General features: G+C 37.7%; 1 protein-coding gene across 1 annotated transcript; it reads left to right on the top strand.

The window, feature by feature from the left end:
• Positions 1-488: 488 nt before the first annotated feature.
• LOC104276569 (E3 ubiquitin-protein ligase UBR3-like) lies at positions 489-21,235 on the top strand. Its single transcript, XM_009872940.1, has 9 exons — positions 489-596; positions 8,761-8,902; positions 12,391-12,515; positions 14,757-14,864; positions 15,374-15,484; positions 16,296-16,472; positions 18,103-18,312; positions 19,847-19,986; positions 20,687-21,235. Exons 1-9 carry the CDS (start codon positions 489-491, stop codon positions 20,802-20,804), a joined length of 1,239 nt encoding a protein of 412 aa, XP_009871242.1. The 3' UTR covers positions 20,805-21,235.
• The last annotated feature ends 2,459 nt before the right edge of the window (positions 21,236-23,694 follow it).

Below are 23,694 nucleotides of genomic sequence, written 5' to 3'. Positions count from 1 at the left end.
AAAAATAAGTATAAAATATAAATATAAATATAAATATTTACAATTTTAAAACAAATTTAAAATTAAAAAATAAATCTTTACAATTAAAATTACACATAATTTTTAGCTTGATATTCCCCTACCCAGCTATCTCTATTCATAAATCATGCCTTAGGTTTCATGTGTCTGGGAGAACTGATGGAAGTAACTTGTAAAGACTCCCACAGAATTGCTCTGCTCTACTTCCCAAAGCCCTGGGCTCTGCCCAGTGTCATCTTCTGCAACTGTCCCCAGATCTGCAGCTGAAAATGGCACCTGAGAGAAAAGATAGGAGGGTGCTCATTACAGTCACACCAAGGCAAAGTAGACACAAGGGATTTTTGAGGAAGAGGATACCCTGTCAAAAAAGTGCCTAAATAATGTGAACTGTTTGAAAGAGGGAGGGAAAAGATAAAGCTGCGTCTGATGAACTGTGAACAGTATAGCGGATTCTTTCTCCTATGCAGTCCATGTCGAATTTAATGTACGAAGTTGGTCGCATAGGTGGTGCTGCTGCAGATTATCATGCTAGGGACAGATCTGGTTTCAATGGTGATCAAATAAACAATTATTATGGTGTAAGTGGGGAATAATAGCGTCTGGCAGGGGGCAGAGAATGAGCAGCTGGAGGCAATGATTACTAAACCCAGATGTGAATTTAATGGACTAGTCCAAATAGGCAGAGTTTCAGGAATGGCAAACCTGAAATAAAAGGATATACATATTTTTAAATATACCTGTCTATGAAGGCTGAAATTTTTGTGTCTGTTTTGATAGACAAAATGCATTGGCAAAGAATGATGGGGTAAAGCATTAAAGATATTTGCAGTAGAAGCACATGCAGTGGGGGAACTGCATGATAAACTAAAGTGCTGAAATGTCGTGTTAATGTAGTTAAAGTTAATATAGTGAAGGTTTGTGCAAGAGGTAGTATATATACATGCACATGGTGCAACAGGATTTATGCGATCAGTTCAATAAATGTGCAAATCTTGTCTGAAACACCAGTGTCTGAGGATATACGTTAAAGTGCGAAGGTTTTGACAGTAATGCCGGCTTCAGGAGTGTTTGCTGTTTCTTCCTTCCGCTATACTGTAGCTCACAGTCTTCTTCAGCTGTGCTGATGTAACTCGAGCAGGCTACAGCATGAATAAAGTCAAGCAACTAATCCATGTTTTTAGAAGGGTTAAGTAGAGTGAGTTTGGGAACGGGTGACAAGGGAGTGCTGGAGGCACAGTGGTGAGAGAATGGGAGTTGGTACTGTCAGTGAAATCCTGTGTTGTGTAATGAGAACTGGCCTGCTGTAAAATCCGCTATGACACAATGAAGAGCAAATATGAAACTGTAATTATATCCTAGAGTGTAGCCAGAATAAACAGTAGAATTATACTTTCTTATCACAAAGATCAGAAGCTATGTATTACTCTGACCTTTATTACTCTGACCTTTCTGCAGGCTGAGATTTCTGGGCTTTGTATCTCATTCTGCAAATACTGAAGAGAATATAAATTTACCCTAGTTTATTAAGCCTTTGTTTAGCTGTATCCACTTTATTTATTGAATTTTTAACTTTCTAATCAGTTGGAGTTAGCATTAAACCAAAATTTTAAGTGTTTCTAGCTGAGAGAAGAGGGGAAGGGGAGCATATATCTTTACAAGGAGAGGCCATAAGCACATGCTGCTTATTTCAAAACAGGGCAGCTTTCTCTCTGTATCCATTCCCAAAGAAGTGATTCCTGTATAACCTCCCCCAGGAGGAGGATGCAGAATACAGAGGCAGAGTTGCTCAGCTGTCAGCTGACAGACAGCTCTGGTACTGGTGCAGAGAGGTGCAGCTCAATTACCTTGGTCTGGAGGAGAGCTCAGTAGCATAGAGAAAGTCAAACAATGTGTTTTCCATTTTGGTGCATGTTTATATTGCACTGTGCAGTTTATTTCCACACCTCCCCCTCCATTTCTGTAATGGATACAGGGTACAACTATGGTACATTTGAATAATTTTACATTACTCTTGGTCCCATCTGAAATAGTACTTTCATTTTATTCAGTGCTTCTGTGGCGCAGTTTTTTGTAAAGTCAGGTTTATCAAGCTTTCACATATGCATTGGGGATTAACAGGTTGGGCAATTTCCATAAAAGACGTTTCTAAACATTTTATAAATTCAGCCTCAGTGTCATAATGAAGAAGTTACTTAAGGTCTTAAATGACAGAGCAGTTTTAAGTACTTTATATGCTGCAGCACTTGATGTAAATGGAAGCAGCTTATCTAAACCCCTGACATTTAATGTAGTTTTATTTCTCAAATTCATATTAAATAAATAAATTCAAGAACTCAGTTGGCCCCGTATGTGAAAATGAGTTCATTTATTTGTGATGTTGCCAGTCAGTCATGGTGTTCTATATATGTAAGAATTCTTAATTTCATCAGAACTAGTATTTGACCCATGACTGTTAAATGATGCTGCTGTTGATACGTATGTCAGAAAGAGGTGTTCATTTGAATGTCACCAAATGGAGTTAATTTTTTTTTTGTCTTCATGTTATTCCAAATTATTTTTTTTCCTCAAAGTTAAAGGTGAGAAGTAATTTAGGAGATGTCCGTGGCTTTAAAGTCATTATGTAATGAGGGTTATTTTAAAACTCAATGTCATCGATCATAAAATAGAACTAGCCATAGGTAAAAGTAGAATTAGAGTGACTTTGTGAGATTAGCATCTTCTTTGCCTGTAAATTTTTGAAAATGAGACTCGGTAGTGTGATACAAACTTTTACCCCTTTTGTCTTCTTTAGAATTCACTATACTGATTTTTAGAATTTTTTTTTAAGATACTCCCATATATAAGTATGTATATTTATATATGTTACAGTGTTTTACAACAATCATTTTGCAAAATGATTGATTATAGCAAAAGGCTTTTGGATAGTATTTACTCTGTAGCTCTTCGGGTTCATTAATTCAAAAGGCCCAATTAGACCATCTTACATGACCAGTCAACCAGTCTATTTGTGCTTATTCTCACAATTGAGCGTATTGTATAAAATGCCATTTAATAAAATTATTGCTTCAGAGTGTGCTTTACTGCACTGGGAGAGAGGGGTAGGAAAGTAGTTAGAAAATGTATAGTTGGACTTAATATCAGCAAAAGTGTTCTTTTAATTCTTCTCTTATGCGACCGCTTCCACATGTTAAAATTCCTGTTACAGAGAGAAGTCTGAGTTTTCATGAAATTGGTAACTATGAAGGCATCTCCTTCCAAAAGCAGAATTATGTTTATGTGCCTCAAAGACGATAAACTCATTAGATTTGTGAAGCTGTTAGAAGGCACCAGGGAGCTTACGCGTGCCTCCCCATCCCGCTGCATGTGGACAGCCTTGCCCAGGACGTGGTCTTCAAGAGCTCGCGTTGGCTCCGCCTGAGTGGCAGATGGCACCAAGGGGAGTTGGTGCCTTCCTAGAGGCATCAGCTGAGCTAATGGAGTAGCCAAGTGCCAGCTGAGTTGGATCAGAGGAAGAACTTGGTGCTTTTTGGAAGAGAAGGCACTGGTTGGATCCAACAGTCGTTCACTGGTTGTGCACTGAGAGGGCAGAGCTAATGTGGAAGGGGGCTTCCATGTCTTGTCTGGGTGTGTCTGTTCTCCAGCTGATTCTGTTTGTACAGAAGCTTGGACACTTCCTGCAGGGCCCACGAAAGCCCCACAGGGAAACTCTCTGGTCCCCAGCATCTTGCAGAAAAAACAAAAGGAGGAGAGTGAGGCCGTGCTTTTGGGAGTCATCTTAGTAAGGATATATGTGTCTTTCCAATACAAGTATCTAGCACTTCTTTAGTTGTAGCTTACCTGCAGGACAGTTGAGATTGCTGGAGCAAAGCATGAAGCTAACCTTGAAACTGTAGCAGGTGGATGTATTCTGATTGTCAGGTGGTTTTTCTGGAGGGTCCAGTAAAATACCACAATGTGTAGAGGTCTGTAGATGCCAGAAATAAAGGAAGCTTATAAGGAGAATTGTTTTTCCTGCAGTTTCCAAGCAGAGAGAAGAATGGTGAAAGAGGAGGAAAAAAGGACAAAGGGCCTTTTGTGATAGGACAAGGGGTAGTGGTTTTATACTAAAAAAGGGTAGATTTAGACTAGATAAGAACAAGTAATTTTTTTACAGTGAGGGTGGTGAAACACTGGAACAGGTTGCCCAGAGAGGTGACAGAAGCTGCATCCCTGGAAACATTAAGGGTCAGGTTGGATGGGGCTCCGAACAACATGATGTAGTTGAAGATGGCCCTACTCGCTGCAGAGGAGTTGCACTAGATGACCTTTACAGGTCCCTTCCAGCCCAAAACTTTCTATGATTCTAGGAGAAAGATGACAAAGGCTGAGGAACAATAGAAAGAAAATGCCCTTCCAGAAGGAACTGAAAGGAACTCGGTAGCGTGTGATGCTTTCCATTGCAACATTTGAATCTCTTTGTAAGAAGCTGTTGAGGACTCTGTTTCTCATGATTTGGGGCTGGTTGTGCTCAGGCCTCATGATACAGCTCCTGTAGTAGCAGTGCAGATCAGTATCTGGCACAAACATCTTCTCCTCAGTTACCCCGTTGGCATTCAGCAGCCAACCGGTTAGTATCACCCCTGTTTGGGGGTGGGAATAAGAACCCAAACAGCACTTTATTCTGCGGGTGCTGAAGAAGGGGAAAGGTGACAGCGGAGGATGCAGATTGCATTGTGCCAGCTGCTCCTGCCTGAGATATCCTTCACACTCCATGTCAATTAAAGAGGATGATTTTTTTTTTGCCATTTTGATTTGTCACCATTTTGGCTCAGCTGTTGAACCTACAGAAGATTATTGGCTGGAATATTGCTGGATGTTGCTACACAAAGCTAGAAAAATACGAACCCCTTTCTGCAAACATTTTCTTTTAAGTGTAAGACTACAAGAGGATTTTATGTCATTAAGTGAATCTGAATTGTTCAAAAGTTTTCACTGTCTCTTCACGTGCTTATTTGCTGTCCTTCTAGCCATATGGGACTTTTAATACAGACTGTGTGTAAGACTGCACAGTCTCACCTCTCATGACTGCTTGGGTCTTCATTTCCTTACATAAAGGAAAGCAATACCTTTTCCCTGGTCTCAGTGTTTTCCAATAAGACTAATCCCTGTAACATTAATGTAATTTGAGGATTCGTTATTGTTGCGGCGTGGATATATGTGTATTTGTGAAATGACATGCTTTGAAAACCACTTAAATAATTACATTACTGTGCAGTATATTTTCTTATATTAAAACATAATCTCTAAAAGTGAAATACTGAATGTTCTTTGAGTCTGTATGTAGAAATAACTAGTTCAGGCAGTTTTGGAAAGTCTGAAATACTTTAACAAGAATCCAGAACCCAAATGGCAAGTTCCTCATGAGTTATTACAATCCATTAGTAACTTTAAATAGTTTTAAATCTGAGATCAGTTAGCGAATTGTCTGGTGTTTGTCTTCTGTAAGCTTGTTATCCAATGTAATGCTATTTACAATAACATGCAAAATAAAACATGAAAATGAAAAATGGATTTGTGGTATCAGAAATGATTTTCTTTGGGTTTTCTTTCCAGGCCGGTAAGTGGAGAACCAGAAGTTCCTGTGCTTTACAGAGATGTCTCATCCCTTTTGCTTATCCAGATTTTAACCATGCCTCAACCACTGCACAAAGGTATGTTACAAAACATGTATCTTTGGGTGATTATGTATATGAGGCTGTGTTCCTGGTGAGTTCCAAGATGCTAAATCATAGCTGGTTTGCTGTGTATTCTAAAATGTTTCTGTCTTATCTACAGAAGGTGGCATTGAACAGAGATTTTTGTTGTGTGTTGACAGGCTTATCTGTGTCTCCTGTCTTCTCACCTTATCAGCCTATTCAGTAAAGATACAAGAGCTGAAGAAAACTATTAAGTACTTTTACTGAAGGAAAAGTGTCCTTTGTTTGACCTTCATGTCTTTGCTTAGAGGGGCAGCTCAATATTTCGAGTTGAACTGAGTGCCTAAGGGTGAAAGATTGTAATTTAGTTTGAATTTCAGAATTTAAATTGCAGCAGTCTTACATAATAAGAGGTCATATATGAAGATGATAATTGCTGTAATGCAGCAACTTCAGTAGAGACAGCATACAGTATAATTTGGAATAAATATTAAATATATATTTAAGAACTAGATTTTTCATTACTAAAATCAAAACTGATTTAAAACCTAATTTTTTTTTTTTCTATAAAAAGGAACAGCTGAACCTGGTCCATATTGTTAATAAACAATGTATGCTCCAGAAGATGGGCTAGTTCAAACCCTCTGGTCTCTGGCTTGATTATTTCTAGCTATACCTTTTTTTTTTTTTTAAATGAGAATAAACAAACAAGTCTCTTTTTATTGTAATTTGCTGATAGTGAACAGACTCTCTGCTTTAGGGTCTATGTGGCAATTGGATATATTCTGAGTTTTGGTAATTTGTGAGTAGCTAAATATAGGGACTGTTCTGCCCTTGATGCATGCATGCAACTTAGAAAGTGTAGGAGAAACTGTTTCCCCTTAAAAGTTGTTCAGTCCTCACTACTGAATGTGCAGATTCAGCTCACGTGACTCAGTGTGTATCTGTTAACATTGTGAGTTGTGGTTTTTCAATTCAATATACATATTTATGGATTATGTCCAGTAAATTATTAGTATATGACAATACCAAGACAATAAAATATCTTAAAATAGGAAGCCTATTGTCAAAAATATACTTTTTTTTTTTACTACAGTTTAACTTAACTTTTGTCGGAAGGACTTAATAAAAGCAGTAAACAAAAGATTAATGAGACTAACAGATCTTCTGAAATAGAGGGAAAGGAGTGATGAAACCAAAGTACAAATAGTAATCTTTTTGTAGTTTATAGTCCAGCACTGAAAAACACCATTTACAAAAGTATACCTTATCCTAGGAAAGACAACATTTGATTACTAGTAAGGCATCCTGTGGAGAATCCTGTAAAACACTGCCTATCAGCAGCATGTTTTGCCTTTGCTCCTAGGTTTAGTGTGTGCTGCAGTTGAAAGGGAGATGGCAAGTGGCAGGAAGAAGGTGAATGCAACCACTTCAAATCTACGAAGCATTAAATTGGAAATAAATTTCCATTTATCTTTCTAATTTTTCTTTCATCAAAATGGTTAGGCACAATAAAGAGAAAGTCTTCCGTGATTTCTTTGTCCTGAGGTACAGAATGTAGTGAGTTTGTAGGTCACAGAGTTGAATTTGATATAATTAATTCTTGGTAGAGGGCTGAGGCATGAGAAGGTAAAATGGCTTTTGCGGGTCACGTGGCACGTTGACTCTCCTGCCTCCTGACCTTCCGGTGCTGCGTCGGTGTAATCGTGGGGTGCCGGAGATGTGGAGTTGGCTGGGCAGGGGTGTGCAGACAGAAGTTTGATGCCTGTGTGCACTGACAGGTAGTTCCAGTATATTGCTCTAACAACAGATTTAACCATGTTGCAGAAGAGGTGACATTGCAGTCTGGGGCGGGATGCTGCGGTAATGGTGTTAGAACACCAACAGTGAAGGAGGAATCGGTAGTTTTAGAATCCATGAAATATTTTCTTCCTTTTTTAGCATGGACACTCTCCTGTAATAGTACTGGGTTTGCAATATCATTTATTAGGCATGTTGGAGTGTTCAGAGAAACCATGTTTATATCCTTACAGGAAACTGAAATTGTTCATCAAGTATTAAATCTTCTTCGTGTTTGTAACTCAAAATCTTTTTTGTTTACGTGATTTTCTAAGAACACTGTGTGCTCTGTAAGGAAGGACCCAACCTCATCTCTTGCTTTTGAGATACAGCGCTAGGAGTCACATTAACTACCCTGTTAACTATCGGATGAGTGTTGGTATCTTTTTTCAATCCAACATCGATTAAAGCAATAAATACACTGTTACTGTTCAGCTTCTTCGTTCAGAGAGGACAATTGATCTGAACACATCACAAAGAAAGAACACTACAGTTTGATTTTGTTTTTGTTTTTTTGCGGGAGTAACTTTGTGGTGGAGGTCAGAGCACTTGCAAGCACTTAGTAATTTACAAAGAAGGGAATGAGGAAGGTAGTGTATACCTCCTTTGTAGTATAACCAGCAAAATAAACACTGTATGCAAGATATTAAAACCATTTGTGATTTTTTTTATTGTTATTTAACACAAAAACTTGTGTGGAGCTTTTATAGGCTTCATATGCTCAGCATTTTGAAATTGTGGAAGACTAAATGCCTAATAATCCACATGGGTGTTTCTGGTTTAATTCTGTGGCAGCTGTGCAGAGGATGGACAGTGTTCATGCTGTTATGAATTGGGACTCTGTAGAACATGAAGATTTTTGTTCTAAAACTTCTAGCTCCTTTCTTACAGAAACAGAAAGTGGTGTTGGGTATGAAGAAAGGTAGTTTGAGCATGGAGGCAGTGGCTCGATGGTTAACTAAGCTTAAATCTCTCCTTGTAAATTGAATTCAGTGCCCACCACCCCTTTCTGCAACATAATTTCTATATGCTGAACAAGCCAGTAATGCAAATTGACATTCTTCTTTGTTACCGACTGTCGTAAAAAAATTGTATTTTCCAAGTACCTGACTCCCAAGTGTGGTGGCCAGATTTGTAGAAGCACGGTGCTCATAGCTTCCAGTGGTTTCAGTTTCTGCTTTGCTTTGAATGTTGCAAAGTGTTTAAAAACTGGGGTCTGGGTGAGCAGGTGAGCCCGAGGCTAGTAGGTGCAGAGAATCCGAGCGGTCGGCTGGCTGGCAGTGGCCAGGCGCTGCGCGTGGTGCCGCGGGTGCGGCAGCACGTGTGTTTGCTGGTCACATGGCCCCACGCTGCTCTGGCAGGGGCCATAGGTCTGTGATTTGGGAGTGGTGGATGTGGTCCAGCCTGAGGGCTGGCAGTGGGAGAGGTTTTCTTCTCTGGTATGTGACACGCAAATTCAGCCCCTTTTTTTGCAAGTGTGATGAGGCCCAGATGCTGAAGAGCCTGACCTGGGTGTTCTGACACATGCCTTTTCTATAAAGTTGCAATTACGTGCAACATAAATATGGCAAGCAGCACTCAGGCAAACACTAGCACTTTTCTTTAATGGTTGGATAAGGATCTTGACTAAATGTAGGATGAATATAATCAACTTGAATAGCATCCAGTTCCAGTGTGGAAGCTGCAATATTTGTCTGTATCCTAGAACTTTCAATATACCTGTCATGGATTATCTGAAGTTCAGTGCTGTCTCCCTTTGTTCTTTGTATTTTTTCAAAGAACTGCTCAAGCTTTAGATCAAGAAGAGTATTTTCAAAGGTTATTTATATAAAGACGCCCTTCCAAATTCACTAAGAAAGGTCCTAGTTTTCATTTGGTTTGCTTTGTGGATTCTTTGTGCAGCCACTGCCTCATCTAATTTGATATTGAAATTAAAAGATGTGTGTGGTTGGCAATACACTTTATTCGTCTGCACATTTCTTGCACTAATGTTAAAATTGGAGTTCTAGAAATATTTTCTGTATAAGTTTTATTTTTAAGGTGGTTTATTTAATGCATATAATGGGATGGAAAGCTGTGAAGTAATTTGATTACAAAAGGTTTGTTTAAAAGTTTTTAAAATAGAAACACATAAGCATTTCTCAGTATTATTCAAAAACAAGTACAAAAATTCTGTTTTAATTATAATGGCCTAGCTATAATAATACAACTTTTAAACTGTCAGAATATGAGATTAGGTTTTTTATGTACAAACACAGAAGTCCTGACTGTGTTTTAGTGCAGAACGGTGCACAGTATATGATCTGCGACAGACAGGACTGACAGCATTTACCTAATTTACTCTACAGCATACAAATATGGTAGCAGTCTTTAAAATTATTAAATTGAAAAGATGATGTAGCAAAACCACAGCCTCCATCAGGGAGACAGCAGGAAAAGACCCTGCAGCCACCATACACGAGTTGCAGAAAGGCAAATAAAATCACTTTGTTGCAGTACACAAGAACATAACAGCTCTACCGTTATGGATACCTATTGCTGTCAAATATCTTGCATTTTACAAATAAGAGATAAAACATAGTAATGAAATTGTAATTGATCCTCTCTCTAGTATGTCTCCCCTATGATGTTTTTGTGACTGTAAAATATTTGTTTTTAAAGCCTTGGCACTCATTACGCAGGATACCACCTCCAAACTGCTCCTGTGATATTTTCCTTAAAAAAAAAAAAAAAGTTTGTGCAAAAGTCAGAACTTCTTAAGGGTGACCAAGGTGTGGGGGTGTGCATTTTTTATCATTCTGGATTCTCTAAAAATGTAATTCATAGTCATTTATTGTTCACGTACATGTAAATAAATACCAGAACATTAATTTATGTTAAAAAACGGAATATACACTAGATTTCTGGAGAACTGAACAAATAGTATTCGAGTGGGGATAGGGACAAGGAGGATTTCTAGTTAACAAAAACCCAGACTTTAGAGCATTGGGATGGTTGTAGAAGGTGCTAAGAGCCGCCGTGTTGAGCACCTGGGCAGGGCAGGACAAGAGGAGGACAGGGAAGTGCATCGGCCTGCGGCGGGCGGAAACGTGAAACCGGTCTATGTTGCTTGTCCCTGCTCTTGGTGGAGACAGAGCTCAGTACTCGAGTTTGGTTCTAGCTGCAAATACAGGCTGTAGCTCAGGCTGAAGAGGAAATTTTTACAATTCCGTGAGTTTGTGTGGTTTCATTTTGTAGGTTTCCATCCCAGAGGATTTTTTTTTGGAAAGCTTACCCCCTAGGATTCCTCCGGAGGAGGATTGCTAAGAAAATGAAGGTTTCAGCAGGGGGAAAATGTCGGGCCTAGAGATCTGATGGGATCTGGTGAATTCTGCAGAGTGTGGGGAGGAAAGATGGTAACAATGCTGCCTGCTCTGGGATGGGATGGATAAAGCAGAGCGGCATTTGTTGTTGTGTTTAACATAAGCTCCATAGGAAGGTAATACAAAAACCGTCTGCTTTTAATTGCACAGTTACAAATTATCATTTATGTGCATAAATTGTGCTTATTGTATATACTCGGTGACATTTAAAAGTTTCAAAATCCATGTCTGCATTGATTTGTAAGCATTTGTTACATATAAAAAAGCAATTGTTATTTCACAATTTTAATTATGTATTTGTTTGTTATAGAACACAGTGGTGGGATTTGATGTTAGATACAAGAAATAAGAAGCCAAGGAGTTCTATCTCCCTTACTTCGTTTTCATTTTCACATACAAAGCTTGTTTAAATCCTTTGGGAAGAAAGAATGAATTTAACCCAATTTTTGTGTGGTGCTTATGTAAATAAAATTATTTTGCTTGACTTCAAAGCCAAAGAGGACTTTATAAAACCCTCACTTTTGTATACATTGTTTTAGATAATATATTATAGTTATGATTGTGCTTAAGGAATGGTGTAAGTGATTACAGAAACTTCTTTGATCTGCCTAGATTTAAAAAAAAAATCAGATTATTTGAGATGAGAAATACAACGTAAAATAAAGACAGGGAAAATGATTTCTACCATATCTTCACTTCAGAGAATGATCACATTCACCTTTTTTTCCTGTTCCAATTTAAGAAGTCTTATTTTGCCTCTGTAGCTGGTTTTCCCAAAAAGATTTCAAAGCCTTTCTCTTGCAGCCTGTATGTAGGAGATAATAATCCTCTAAATATTAAAAACCAAAGAAAGATCTTTTAATACAACTTAAGTTCTAGAACGTTGGTCTTTTACCCTCCTTCTGTATTTGCATGAGGTCTGGTATATAGGTACTCACAAAAGAGTGATTTACAGCAAGTCTTGTATGGCTGGATCCATACCTGGAAGTGAAGGCACGGAAAGTGAAGTGTGTTAAATGTCCTTCTGGCAGTGATTTCTTTGGGAACTTAACTTTTCCAGTATTTACATGAATTTAGCTTACCCTAGATGGTTTAATCACTGCCAGAAGAGATGGTAAGATATGCATTCGCTTACATCTACAGCACCCAATTAGTTTTAGCTATCAGTAAGCAGTAGCTTAACTTGATGTAACATTTGGACAAAATAGAATTTTGTAATATCACCAGGTCCCTAGGAGGAAGTCACTGCTGATCAGGATTAAGATGAACATACGGAGCAGTGGAAAATTACTTGCCCTGTACTTGTTCCGTTCACTACGGCTGCCAAGTCATTTCTGAATCCCAGTAAATATATTTCTGTTGTTCTGTGTATTTTGGGGGGATTGTATCTTTTGTTTAGCACTTGCTTTTCATTGCATTATTTTCATAGATAGAGACTCTAACCAATGTTTGCTAAAATTATCAAATGTTTAAAAATTGATTTCTTTGTTTTACAGAACACTTCACCTGCATTATAAAAGTGCTGTTCACTTTATTGTATACTCAAGCCTTGGCAGCACTGTCTGTTAAATGCAGTGCTGAAGACAGGATGGCATGGAAAGAGTCAGGAGCTCTCAAAAAGGTTGGTTGATTTATTAAAACATTTATGAAAGTTTGCTTATGTATTTCTGGTAGGAATGTAACACATACTTCTGCTTTGTATAGAATAATTTGCTTCAGCTTCACAAAAATCCAGTCTTCAGTTTCCGTGTGTGCGATTTTTGCAGGTCTTGGTATGTGACAAGACTTAAAAGCTTCACAATTACTATCTTGTGAGAACTGAATTTCAGATCTGAGGCTGTCTCTCTGTAGTTTCAGTCTTGAGTTACTTGCAATAGTATTGAGTAAATGCAGCTTTCCTGCCCGTGAAATTGAAGCCTTCGAGACAAACCATGGGTTGTTCTGGTGCACTCCTTTACAGAAAAAGCAAGCAAGCTTGGTAGTGGCGAAAAGAACCCTCTGTCTTTTTCTTAGTTAGTGACTAGCCTTATAAATTTCTCTCCATATGTGGTGTAGAGTGCTCATGTGATGAAGAGGCAGAGAAGGAAATTTGTAGACTAGGCAGGCAGACACTCCACCATCGTTTCCGTGCCTTGTGATAGTATTTACAAGTAAAGTGAAGGCGCATCCTGCTGTTTCAGTTCGGCTAATTGAATGCTAGTTCCCACCAAAAGACACAGTTCCTTGCACTAGTGCTGGCATTCATTTAATCCTTCAGTTATTTTTCTCTTCCACGGATCGATTCCCCAGAAGGTCAGAAGAGTGCCAGTGCCAGATCAAGGGGAAGGTGGGAAGTGTTGGGGCCAGGAGAGGAAATGGGTGGAGGAATGCCCCTTTGTACAACAGCTGGGCCTTAGATTATGTTGGCTGTGGAATGAAATGCACACTGAGAAGCATGACCTGCTTTTCACTTACAAGTGAGATTTGTCATACTGGTCAGACACAACTCCAGGGTATTAAGCACATATTATGTGCTGGCCGAACTGCTAATATGCAGAATTTAATTTTTTTTCTGGACTTGCATTAGGCATTTGAGATCGCTAGGCAGTACTGTGATTTGTTAGCTGGTGATTAGTGCTGTGAGGATTTTTTTCCATTTTCCTGTTTACTTAAGAGATTCCCAAGTGAGACATAATTTTGCAGTTTAAAGGTTGCGGTAGAAAGCGTATAAATAGATTGAAGTGTTACCGGCTTTTATTCTTTCATAGTCCATATGATAAACTTGGACTGCCTTTGTCTTGGTAGCAGAGGTTGGAGTATATCTGCACGTATATTTACAATGCTTAATTTTCTGTGTACAGAGAGATTTTATTGTAGTGTGTTTTATGGTATTGTATTGTAAAAATAGATGTAGGCACGTGGGTTGCTACCTGGTAATACTAAATTGTTTTCTGATAGAAACATGTGAAAGCATTTGCTTCACATGAAGCACTTTGTACTTGAGGCTTGCAGATTATGATAACGGCTCAGAAAAGGAGTAGCCATCTCTCTTGGTATTAAAGACAGTCCATTTTAGTGGAATTTTCACAGCATGCTTGTCTTCAATAGCTGGTGAGGCCAAGTGGGAAATAGTAGCATCTTAAACAGAATGTTGCTCTGAATGGACGTTGTGATTTAGTATAATTCATATAACACATTAACTTCTGTCAGTATGAGAATTTTTACTTTTCTTCTGTGAGAAGCCCCTTGAAGGCTGATGGTTTTTTTGGCAGGGACATCTCCCACTAGATCAGGTTGCTCAAGGCTCCACCCAGCCTGGCCTTGAACACTTCCAGGGACGGAGCATCCACAGCCTCCCTGGGCAACCTGTTCCAGTGTCTCACCACCCTCAGGGTAAAGAACTTCTTTCTTAGATCTAGTCTAACCCTACGCTCTTCGAGCTTCCACCCATTACCCCTGGTGCTGTCACTACAGGGCCTTGTAAGGAGTCCCTCCCCAATTAGTTTTATTAGAATGTAATTTCCATTAAAACATCGTCTATCGATAGAGTGATTCTTCCTAATTTTAAAGTAAACATTCTTATACTCATGGAAAACACATGGGAAATGCAACATTACAAAAGTGTTTTCATATAACCCTCAGTTTAGAATGTATGTAATTGAAGTAGCAATTCATATTCTGCTCTGTGAGCTAAATGCAGTGCCTTTCTGTGGAATTATATTTTCTCTTTTTTTATATTTATTTTTTATTAAACAATGTGTATCTTTGTAGAGCAAAATTTATGTGTTGATCAGAAGGAAATCTACTCAATCGTTGTTACTTTTACAGCTTATTTTCCTTCTCATGACCAGTGTATTTTGGATTTCTTTCCTTGTTATTGCAGAATACATCCAGTGGAGAAAAATCTTGGGAAGTATTGCTGGGCCACGTGATTAGTGAGCTGTCTAAGGGGAAGATATATGAAGAAGGAGAGACGGAAGAATTAACAGTGGTACTGGAAAATCTCTTTAGAATCTATCCAGCATGTCCCCTTTCTGTCTCTTATTGAAGCTTTTCAGCCTCGTTGTTATAATGACTTTTCTCTGATCTTGCTAAAAGACTGCAGTACAACTCTTCATTTTCTAGATCAAAGCGCGTCCCTTTGGGACAGTTTGCCTGTGCAAATCTTCCTTTCACTAATAGCAGATGTGGGCAGTGCTGTGTTGGAAACGTTATTGACAAATACTTGTAGTAACTGTAGGTTTTAATCATGATATGAAAGATGTCTCAGAAACTCGGAGAACCAAATCTTTTAGTAGAAAAAAACATTTGTCAAGGGGGAGATAAAACCCAGAGTTCTTTCAGATAGTTAGTGAGACGCTGGCCTTTGGAATGTCTGTTTGATGCAGTGGTGTGTACAGTGTATACATGCTTAAAACGCATTTGGTTCATATTGGAGTTTATAACATAGGAGACAACTTATCTGAGGCAGAATTTAGTAATTGCTTCCTTCCCCTGTAGGTGAATCCTGATTCTGTAGAGCGCTATCTGCAGCAGTTCTGCCTGCCTTTCCTCAGGATCACAAGCCTTCTGCAACACCATCTTTTTGGAGGGGATTTACCTAGTTGCCAGGTACAGATTGAGTGGGACACACTCAAATGTTTCCATTTAAAAGCTAGAGATTAAAAATCAGATTTCTACGATGTCTTTTTCATGATCTGTATTTTCTATACTAAGATTTTTTCTTAAATGATATTTCATAGTATTTATAGCTCTGCAGCATAATTTGTCTTCTATAATTTTTTTTTCAAGTTTCCCTAAAAAAAAGGTACTGTATTTTTAAAACTCAGCAAATACACACTTCTTTTATCAGGTCATAGATGCATGTCTCATAAGACAGCAACATATTTTTAAAAGTTGTCCAACATTTGCAGAGATGGCACGATTTCCGCACAGACTGAAATTCAATCCTGATTTTGCTAAATGCTTGGCAATGTTTGGGCTTTATTCTGAGAGACATTGCGTCAGCGGACAGTTATGTTTAAGTTCCATGACTGATTTAAGCGGAATTTTCTGCAGGTCAATTCCCATGTTTCCTTGCTTCAGAATCATCCCATCTGTGAAATATCTACAAGCCAGTTTGGGGTGCTAAACAGGAGGAAAATTACTGGGGATTTGGGGTTGGTTTTTTATTTTTTCATTTGTGTGTTTTGTATTTGTGGGGTTTGTGTGGGTTTTGATTTTGGGTTTTTTCCTTACCATTTTTCTTTTATTTTGAGAATCCAGCTTGAGGTAATATGGAAAAAACAGAAGCTTTTCTGTTAGCATCATTGTACCACAATGTCTTTGCTTCTTTTATTGGAATAGATAATTTTTTAATAAACTATTTTAAAATTCAGAGTGTAAGTATTAATCTAAACATTTCTGCTTTCATACCTAAAAGGAGGATGAAGAATTCACAGTTCTTGCAAGCTGCCTGGGTCTGTTACCATCTTTTCAGCCGGCTCATCAGTTCACCAGTGCCTCTTGTCTCGATTGGCCAGTGCCAGCGTTTGACATGATATCCCAGTGGTGCTCAGAATTGGCTTCATTTGCAGATAGTCATCCAGATCAAGTAAAGGTACGCAGCAAAACTACTTCTTCCAAAAACAGTCCTCATGTGGGAACAGCTGTTGATTGCTTGATTCACTATACACATACTCTGTTGTGTTGGATAAGGATCTGAGAACCTGACTTGTAAATGAGAAGTTGTAATAAAAAATATTAGTTAGGGGATATGGGTTGGATTGGTTAAAAAAAGAACTAAGAAAACCTATCTTTTATATGATTACTGGAGACAGAGTACAGAAACACTATCCTTAGATGATACTATGCATCTAGAGCTTCTGCTCCTGAAGACTATCAAATGCACGTAATAGAAACTTTGTCCTTTAGGAGAATACTTACCAGAGGTTTTTCTTACCTGTTCGACATTAGTGGTATTTTTGAGCATTTTCAGTTGCAATACTGAAAAAGATCAAAAGGATAAAAGCTCTTTAATAGTTGACTGGTAAAAGATCGTACATCTTCTCTGAAGGTTAAAGGAACAATACCAAGACTTGACTCAGTGCCATTGGAATATCAGTTGTGAAACAGAAATGTTTCAGCATTACTGCATGGCTTTTATGAAGAAGTTGCACCTCACCAGTTCAAGTCCCCCTCTCCCAAGTTTATGGTGTGAAAGAGGAAGCAGATGCATTCTTCACTCCACAACATGATCTGCATCTGCTCTTGTGTGTTTGCAGGCATGAATTAGGCTATTGTGAATGAAGATTTGAAAACTCAGATTGATCTTAAAAGTACAGTTGCTGCCAATCTGATAGGCATTTGAGAGAGATTGCAGTGAAACTGATGATAGCGTTCTTTCCATGATCAAAAAGAAACTGAGTACAAATGCAGTTATTTTTATTTATTTTTCCTCTTAGTTAGGTTTTCAGGTCATGCACTCTTACACATTGCAAGACAGATCCCATCTGAACTCTACGCCAATCAAGTATAGACCCAGTAATAATGAGTAGGTTGAAGGAAAACACATTACTGTCTTAAAAAACCTACAAACCACCCGTAAAAAGGCATAAAATTGGACCATGTTTTTCAGAACAAAAGAGAAGAGTTAGACTTTGAAAACAATATTCAGGTAGCGACTGTCTTATCAATAATTTGTGAGCACTGATAAGTTCTTTGTGGCCCCAAAATTTACGTGGGCAGCACAGTTTGGAAAATGGGGTAGTTGTCTTCAAATACCATTTACAGTGTCAAACTTCAGCTCTATTTTTGAAAGCTTTAGTCCTAATTTGATCTAGAAGACAGCTTTCGCAGTCATTCACAGGGTTTAGCAGCAGTGTATTCATGTCACCAGGATAACTTGGTGTAGCAAGTAGATGTCTTTCCTGTAGGTCACTCTTAAATCTTAGCTGTGAAGATTTTTACACTTAAAAAGTGTCACATTTAGAAAATGTCTTTGGGAAAAAGTGAGTGCCCATTTCACACCCATTACGAAAGATGAAATGTGACCACAGCTGGGGAGGGTGTTCAGCCAGAGGCAGGTGACCGTTGCAAGGTGACTTTTGACACCTAAATTTGTGAAATACAGAAGTAGAGGGACATTTTCAAACTGTATGCTTCCTTTCTTTGGTGTTCTCTTTTCTTAGAAAATACAAATGCATAAACGAATGCGCAGAACTGATTCATTTTTCTTATATGATTTGTAGGCTTTGCTTATCCAGGAACCTAAGTGGGACTTGCCACGCCTCCTTCAGTTGCCTGAGAATTATAATACCATTTTTCAGTATTACCACAGAAAGACTTGTACTGTTTGTACCAAGGTTCCTAAAGATCCTGCTGTTTGTCTAGTTTGTGGTACTTTTGTGTGCTTGAAAGGACTATGCTGCAAACAACAGAGTTACTGTGAATGTGTACTGGTAAGAGAGAGTTAATTAAAATTCTGTAATTGATTCTTACACTCACGGATAGTTTTTTAACACCATTGCTCAATTTTGATGGTTTTCTTGCTAAAACCTGTTTATATAGTTGGAGAATCATAGAATAGTTTGGGCTGGAAGGGACCTTTAAAGGTGATCTCGTCCAACCCGCGATAATAATGTTTAATTCTTTGTTCTGATAGATGGATCTAGCCTGGATTCTAGAGAGCAGTTTTATTCACCTCCCTAAGCCCATAGCCTATTTCACCTGTCTGAAAAACTCTTAAAAAGCTATTGTGTGTGGTGTCGACACATGGTTTTGATTCATAACCTATTGAAATTTGTCTGCATTCTGACTGTTCACATATTGTTTTTAATTTTCCTCTGTTTTGTCTCCTTGTTTTCTGTGTACATAAGACTATCAATGCAATTTTTTTTTCATTTTAGAGAGTACTTTCTGATATATCTGACCATCTACTAGTGATCTACAGACACTAGCTAGATAAGGCCTTTAATTTAGCAGCAGAGTTTTCTAGTCAGCATATACAGCCTGTGACATACAGAGTGTTTTCCTGTCTATGATAAAGGTTTGCTTTGACAGCTGTTCCGTTTCCTGCCATAGAGCAATTAGTAGAAAGCTGGAACTGCCTGGGCTTTACAAAACTATGAGGGGAATTTGTTGGGGAGATATTAACAAATGGGGCATAAAATCAAACTCAAAGATATTTCAGAGTGATCTGGGACGCTTTTAAAATTGTTTTAACTCGCCTTTCTCATACTGGTAATATGGTGGGAGACAGAGAGGTGGATAAAATTTAAAATAGAATTATATTTAAGTTTTAAGAGTTATATTTAAGGTTTCAAACTTCATGAAAACAAAGTTTAAAAAAAATTAAAAATCTATATAATTATATTTTATTATAGTTGATGGGATTATAGCCTCTAATTGTAATAAAACTATATAGGAAGAGCACATTTTCAATTGCTAAAATGAGTTAATACAGATCATGCTATTCATAGAGATGAAGGACGTTGAAGCAAACAAAACTGTAAATAAAAAGAGCTATAGACTAGATCTGTGAGCATGGATAGAGAAAGCAAATGTTTAGCAATACAGACCATTGCGACTAATTTTTTTCTGAATACTTTCTCTTATACTTGCCATCTGAAAAATACTTGGTTATGCTATACAGTTTGCTGCACAACATCAAATTCAAAATATTGAAGACAATATTTTTGCTTGGTTTTGTTAGGTAATTCTGGTTTTGCATGACAACCAATATCCTGCTGTTTTGATTAGGGAACCATTTTTGTATGCAGATGTTATTATGTCAGCACAAGCCATGCAGCTCTGGTTTGCTTGGAGAATTTTGGGACAGACTGCCCTTTCTCAGAGTGTTTTTTAGGAAATAGTGTTTGTGTGTGTTACTTCAAGTAAAACTACTTAGTGTTTTTTAAATCCTTTTTGTTATGAAGTTGACAGACACTAACAGAATCTTTGTACTTTTTCCTTTCTCCACCCATACTATTACAGCATTCTCAAAACTGTGGAGCTGGGACAGGAATATTTCTTTTGATTAATGCGTCTGTAATCATCATCATACGAGGCCATCGTTTCTGCCTTTGGGGTTCTGTTTATCTGGATGCACATGGTGAAGAAGACAGAGATCTTAGGTAATGTTTTCATTACAAGTGTGTTTCATTGTTGCTTCTCTGTGTAGATCAGGTTTATGTTACACAATACATGCAATAACAGATAATCACAGAATGGCCTAGGCTGGAAGGGACCTTAGAGATCATCTAGTCCAACCTCCCTGTTTTGGGCAGGGACGCCACCTCTCGACTAGAATAAATCCTTTCCTTTCTTGAGTGGAAAATCCTCATTTACTGCAAGTTGGAATGACTTTTTTTTCTTTTATTCTTTTTTTTGTTTGTTTGGCCCAAAGGTAGTGTAGTCACACGCCAGGCACCCAGCAGACAGGTTTTTTTGTTGTCATTCCCAGTGACGGTCAGTTCTGAGTGCTGCATCAGGAAACACTTCTCTCCCAAAGCTGCTGCTGGTTGGCCTTTAATCAAACGGTGCAGTTGGATTCTCGTGTGTAGCAAAGAAGTGTAGCTTCCAAGCTACGCAGGCCTGAGAGAACGAGAGATGTTGTCTGGATTCTGCTGTCCAAGAAAGGGAGAAAGGGACATCCCAGCAGTGACGTTATTAAAAGCAAACCCCAAAGCCTCTCACGAATAAAAATGCATGCTTCCTCTAGGAAGAAAGTTGTAGGAGTATCGTGCGTTGCTTATATGATGAAGTAGTTTTCCATTTATTTAGCATGTTGACCATGTTTGGTTTTCTTTCTTCTCTTTTCTTCCTTTTCTACAGGCGTGGTAAACCTCTCTACATATGCAAGGAAAGATACAAAGTGCTGGAGCAGCAGTGGGTGTCTCATACTTTTGATCATATCAATAAAAGATGGGGGCCACATTATAATGGCTTGTAAATCATCAGCATCATCTACGCACCGAATCATTGCTGTTCCCATGAATGAATGCATCTGGACTGACAATAGCTTTAATTGAATGGGAGTTTAGCTCTTTGGCTCAGGGTGGAGTGGGGGCATAAAAGGGAAACGAAACTTTGTCAACATGCGAAATTTTTGCAAAATTACCTGATGTTGCTACTAAATGACGATACAATAATTTGAAATTAAATCCTCAAAACAGTGTGAGCAATCTGATTGCACTCAGTAGTCCATTTTTCAACTGTTCTTTAAAGCCCATTATTGTTAAGAAGCACAAATTTTACTTGTGATTGTTTAGAGGCTCCAGGGATAGTAGTCAGGTTTTTATTTTTCTCTGCATGGAGTTAAATTTTTAGCAATTTTTGCTGAAACAGTGTATATGTCTACTACATCTACTAAATATGTTGGATGGAATTTCTTTGCCTTTTTTGTGTTAGTTTGAGGTTTTTGCTTGCTATGCGTTTGTAATGGGACAGGATTTGTAAAATGGTTGTGAGACTGCACAGTAACAATTGGTCTGAAAGTTGAATTTTAAAGGACATTTCACTTATCATGAGAGGTCTATTGAAATATTTCAGGCATTACTGAAAATTTTTCATTCTCAGGAATTTCGTATTTTTTTCCTCCATAAATAAGTGAAACAGCTGTAAATTAGGTATCTTAAGGTAACTCGGAACATATACTCTTTCTCTTTTTTTTTTCCCTTCCAGAAAGGAGACGTTTTTTCCCATGTCAGCTGGATAAATTGTTAGTGATAATGCATACAGAAATTGCTGTATATAGAGAATTTGGTGCCCAACATGGCAGATCCCAGTTACAAGCATAACAACCATAAGCCTGCCTGTCGTTTCAAACAAGGTGTATGTTCCAGAATGATTGGATTGGAAATGTGCAGGCTATTCTGCAAACGAAACATATTTTTCTGTCTTTCCTGTCATTTCAGGAGGTTCCTCTATATTGTATTTGTTCTGAGTAATCACTGTTCTTACTGCTTGGTTTCCTAAAAAGGAAAAAATACAAATCAATAGAAATAGCCTAGATGAACAACCAGTGCATGTGCAGCCTCACTGGATGAATGCCAAAACAGTTTATGGTTAGAGGGCTAAAAATTTGTGAGAACTGGCATGACTGGGCTAGACCCCACAGTGTAAGTAGGTAGGAAAGATTATAGTTAAAATACTGGTATGTAATATATTGCTACTAATGTTTTTCACAAGTGTTGGACGTTTGTTGGCTGTTTCATACCATACTACCAAGCAGTTCCTGGTTGTTTCGACTTTCATAGCTTGCGTGTAAAATAAAATTTCCACGTGTAAAATAAACATCTTATGATAAAGCCACACATGCGATGAAAACAGTTCCCCAGTGGAAGTTGTTATCTAGCGAAAAGTGTATAGGGGAAATAAAATGATTGTATAGCAATCAAGGAGAACGGACGGAAGGAAAAGTAAATACAATGAGTTTTTCTGGATACCTGCAATTCAAAAAACCCCACAGTAAAGGATGCTGGGTTTTATACGTATAACTATAAATATATATATATATTTCAAAAGTATTACAGTACTTCCTGTAAGATTAGAATTACTCTGTTTCATCAACTAAATGGCTATGTCTTTTCCAAAAGACTACTTTTTTTGATACTGTATTATAAGTTCTGCCTGTAATATTTTTGCATTGCTCATTATGAATATCAGGCCATTTTGTAAGTGTGGTTAAAGAGCAAAAAGATTCTTTACATCTCCAGCATAACAGTATTACAGGGCTCATGAACTTGAGTAATCTATAGGTTGAAGCTCCAATGCTCTATTTACAAGAGATAATGTATCCAGAATTTGATTATTTGTTTTATTTAAAATGGAATGTTCTCTGGTTGTGCATATGGATGTGAAGTAAAACTATTAGCCTTAACTTTAACATTTGGGTATTTCATAGTGTTTATTTTAGTACTGGTGAATTAGTCACCAGTCAATTTAAAAACAAACAAACAAAAAAATCACTTGGTTGAACAATTGTACTTGAATATCCTTGCATGCTGCTAAACAAGAATTTTGATTTCCCCCATAACTTTTTTAATCCTACTTTATTAAGCTAACCTTGAAAAATAACAGGTCCAAACTAGAGTGGTGTGTGCGTGTATTACTCAAATGTTCTGGTGTGATATCCTGTATGAATGATCATTTAAGTACAGTACATTACTGTAGAATCTAAATCAATCTTTATAACACATCAGAAGAGTATAAAACTAGGAATACAGTAATCAACATTGTAAGATATGTTAATAAAAGTCTACTGTCAATCTGTGTGTTTGTGAAATTTTTTCTCTACCCCCTCATCCTAAATGCAATTATTACTGAATTCTACCCAATATTGAGGCAGTTATTGAAATGTCCAAAGCATATGCATGCAAAGTACTTTGCATAGGGAGTAAATCTGGTGTGCTTTTTAAATTTTTGTTACACACAGTCATGTATTTTGTATTGATAATTTGCATTATTTTATTTTACTCTCAACTGTATCACTTAAAGTTGTGCTTAATTTTATGCCAGCTATTTCAGTGTTGCTGCTGCAAACTGCTAAAATTAAAATGCTGAGTTGAGAAACTGTGACTCTGGGAAAGCCATATTTGATCTTCTGTCAAATCTGTTTCTGGAATAACTATTACTTCAGTTTGATGAATGTATATATGTATTTAAATTTTTCCTTTTCGTTTGCCCTTCGAAAATTTGGTGACACAGGCTTGTCTTGACTTTGACCTTTGGATAATAGTGTCCTTTTTTTTTTTAGTGGCAGCCTGAAACCTAGAATGAGTTTTCATCATCTCTGCAATAGGAATCTTGCATAACTCACAGCATGTCACAAGCAAATGTCA

The sequence above is a fragment of the Apaloderma vittatum genome, unplaced genomic scaffold (genome assembly GCF_000703405.1).
Source record: "Apaloderma vittatum isolate BGI_N311 unplaced genomic scaffold, ASM70340v1 scaffold4647, whole genome shotgun sequence".
NCBI lineage: Eukaryota > Metazoa > Chordata > Aves > Trogoniformes > Trogonidae > Apaloderma > Apaloderma vittatum.
Note: the sequence above shows the minus strand (reverse complement) of the source record. Positions and strands in the feature narration are given on the sequence as shown.

Excerpts from the sequence above, each read along its gene's own strand:
- LOC104276569 (XM_009872940.1), top strand. The coding sequence starts at position 489 with ATGTCGAATTTAATGTACGAAGTTGGTCGCATAGGTGGTGCTGCTGCA. Across the intron at positions 597-8,760 it reads AAATAAACAATTATTATGGT|GTGAGCCCGAGGCTAGTAGG; the intron begins GTAAGTGGGGAA and ends CTGGGTGAGCAG. Across the intron at positions 8,903-12,390 it reads TGCTCTGGCAGGGGCCATAG|AACACTTCACCTGCATTATA; the intron begins GTCTGTGATTTG and ends TTTGTTTTACAG.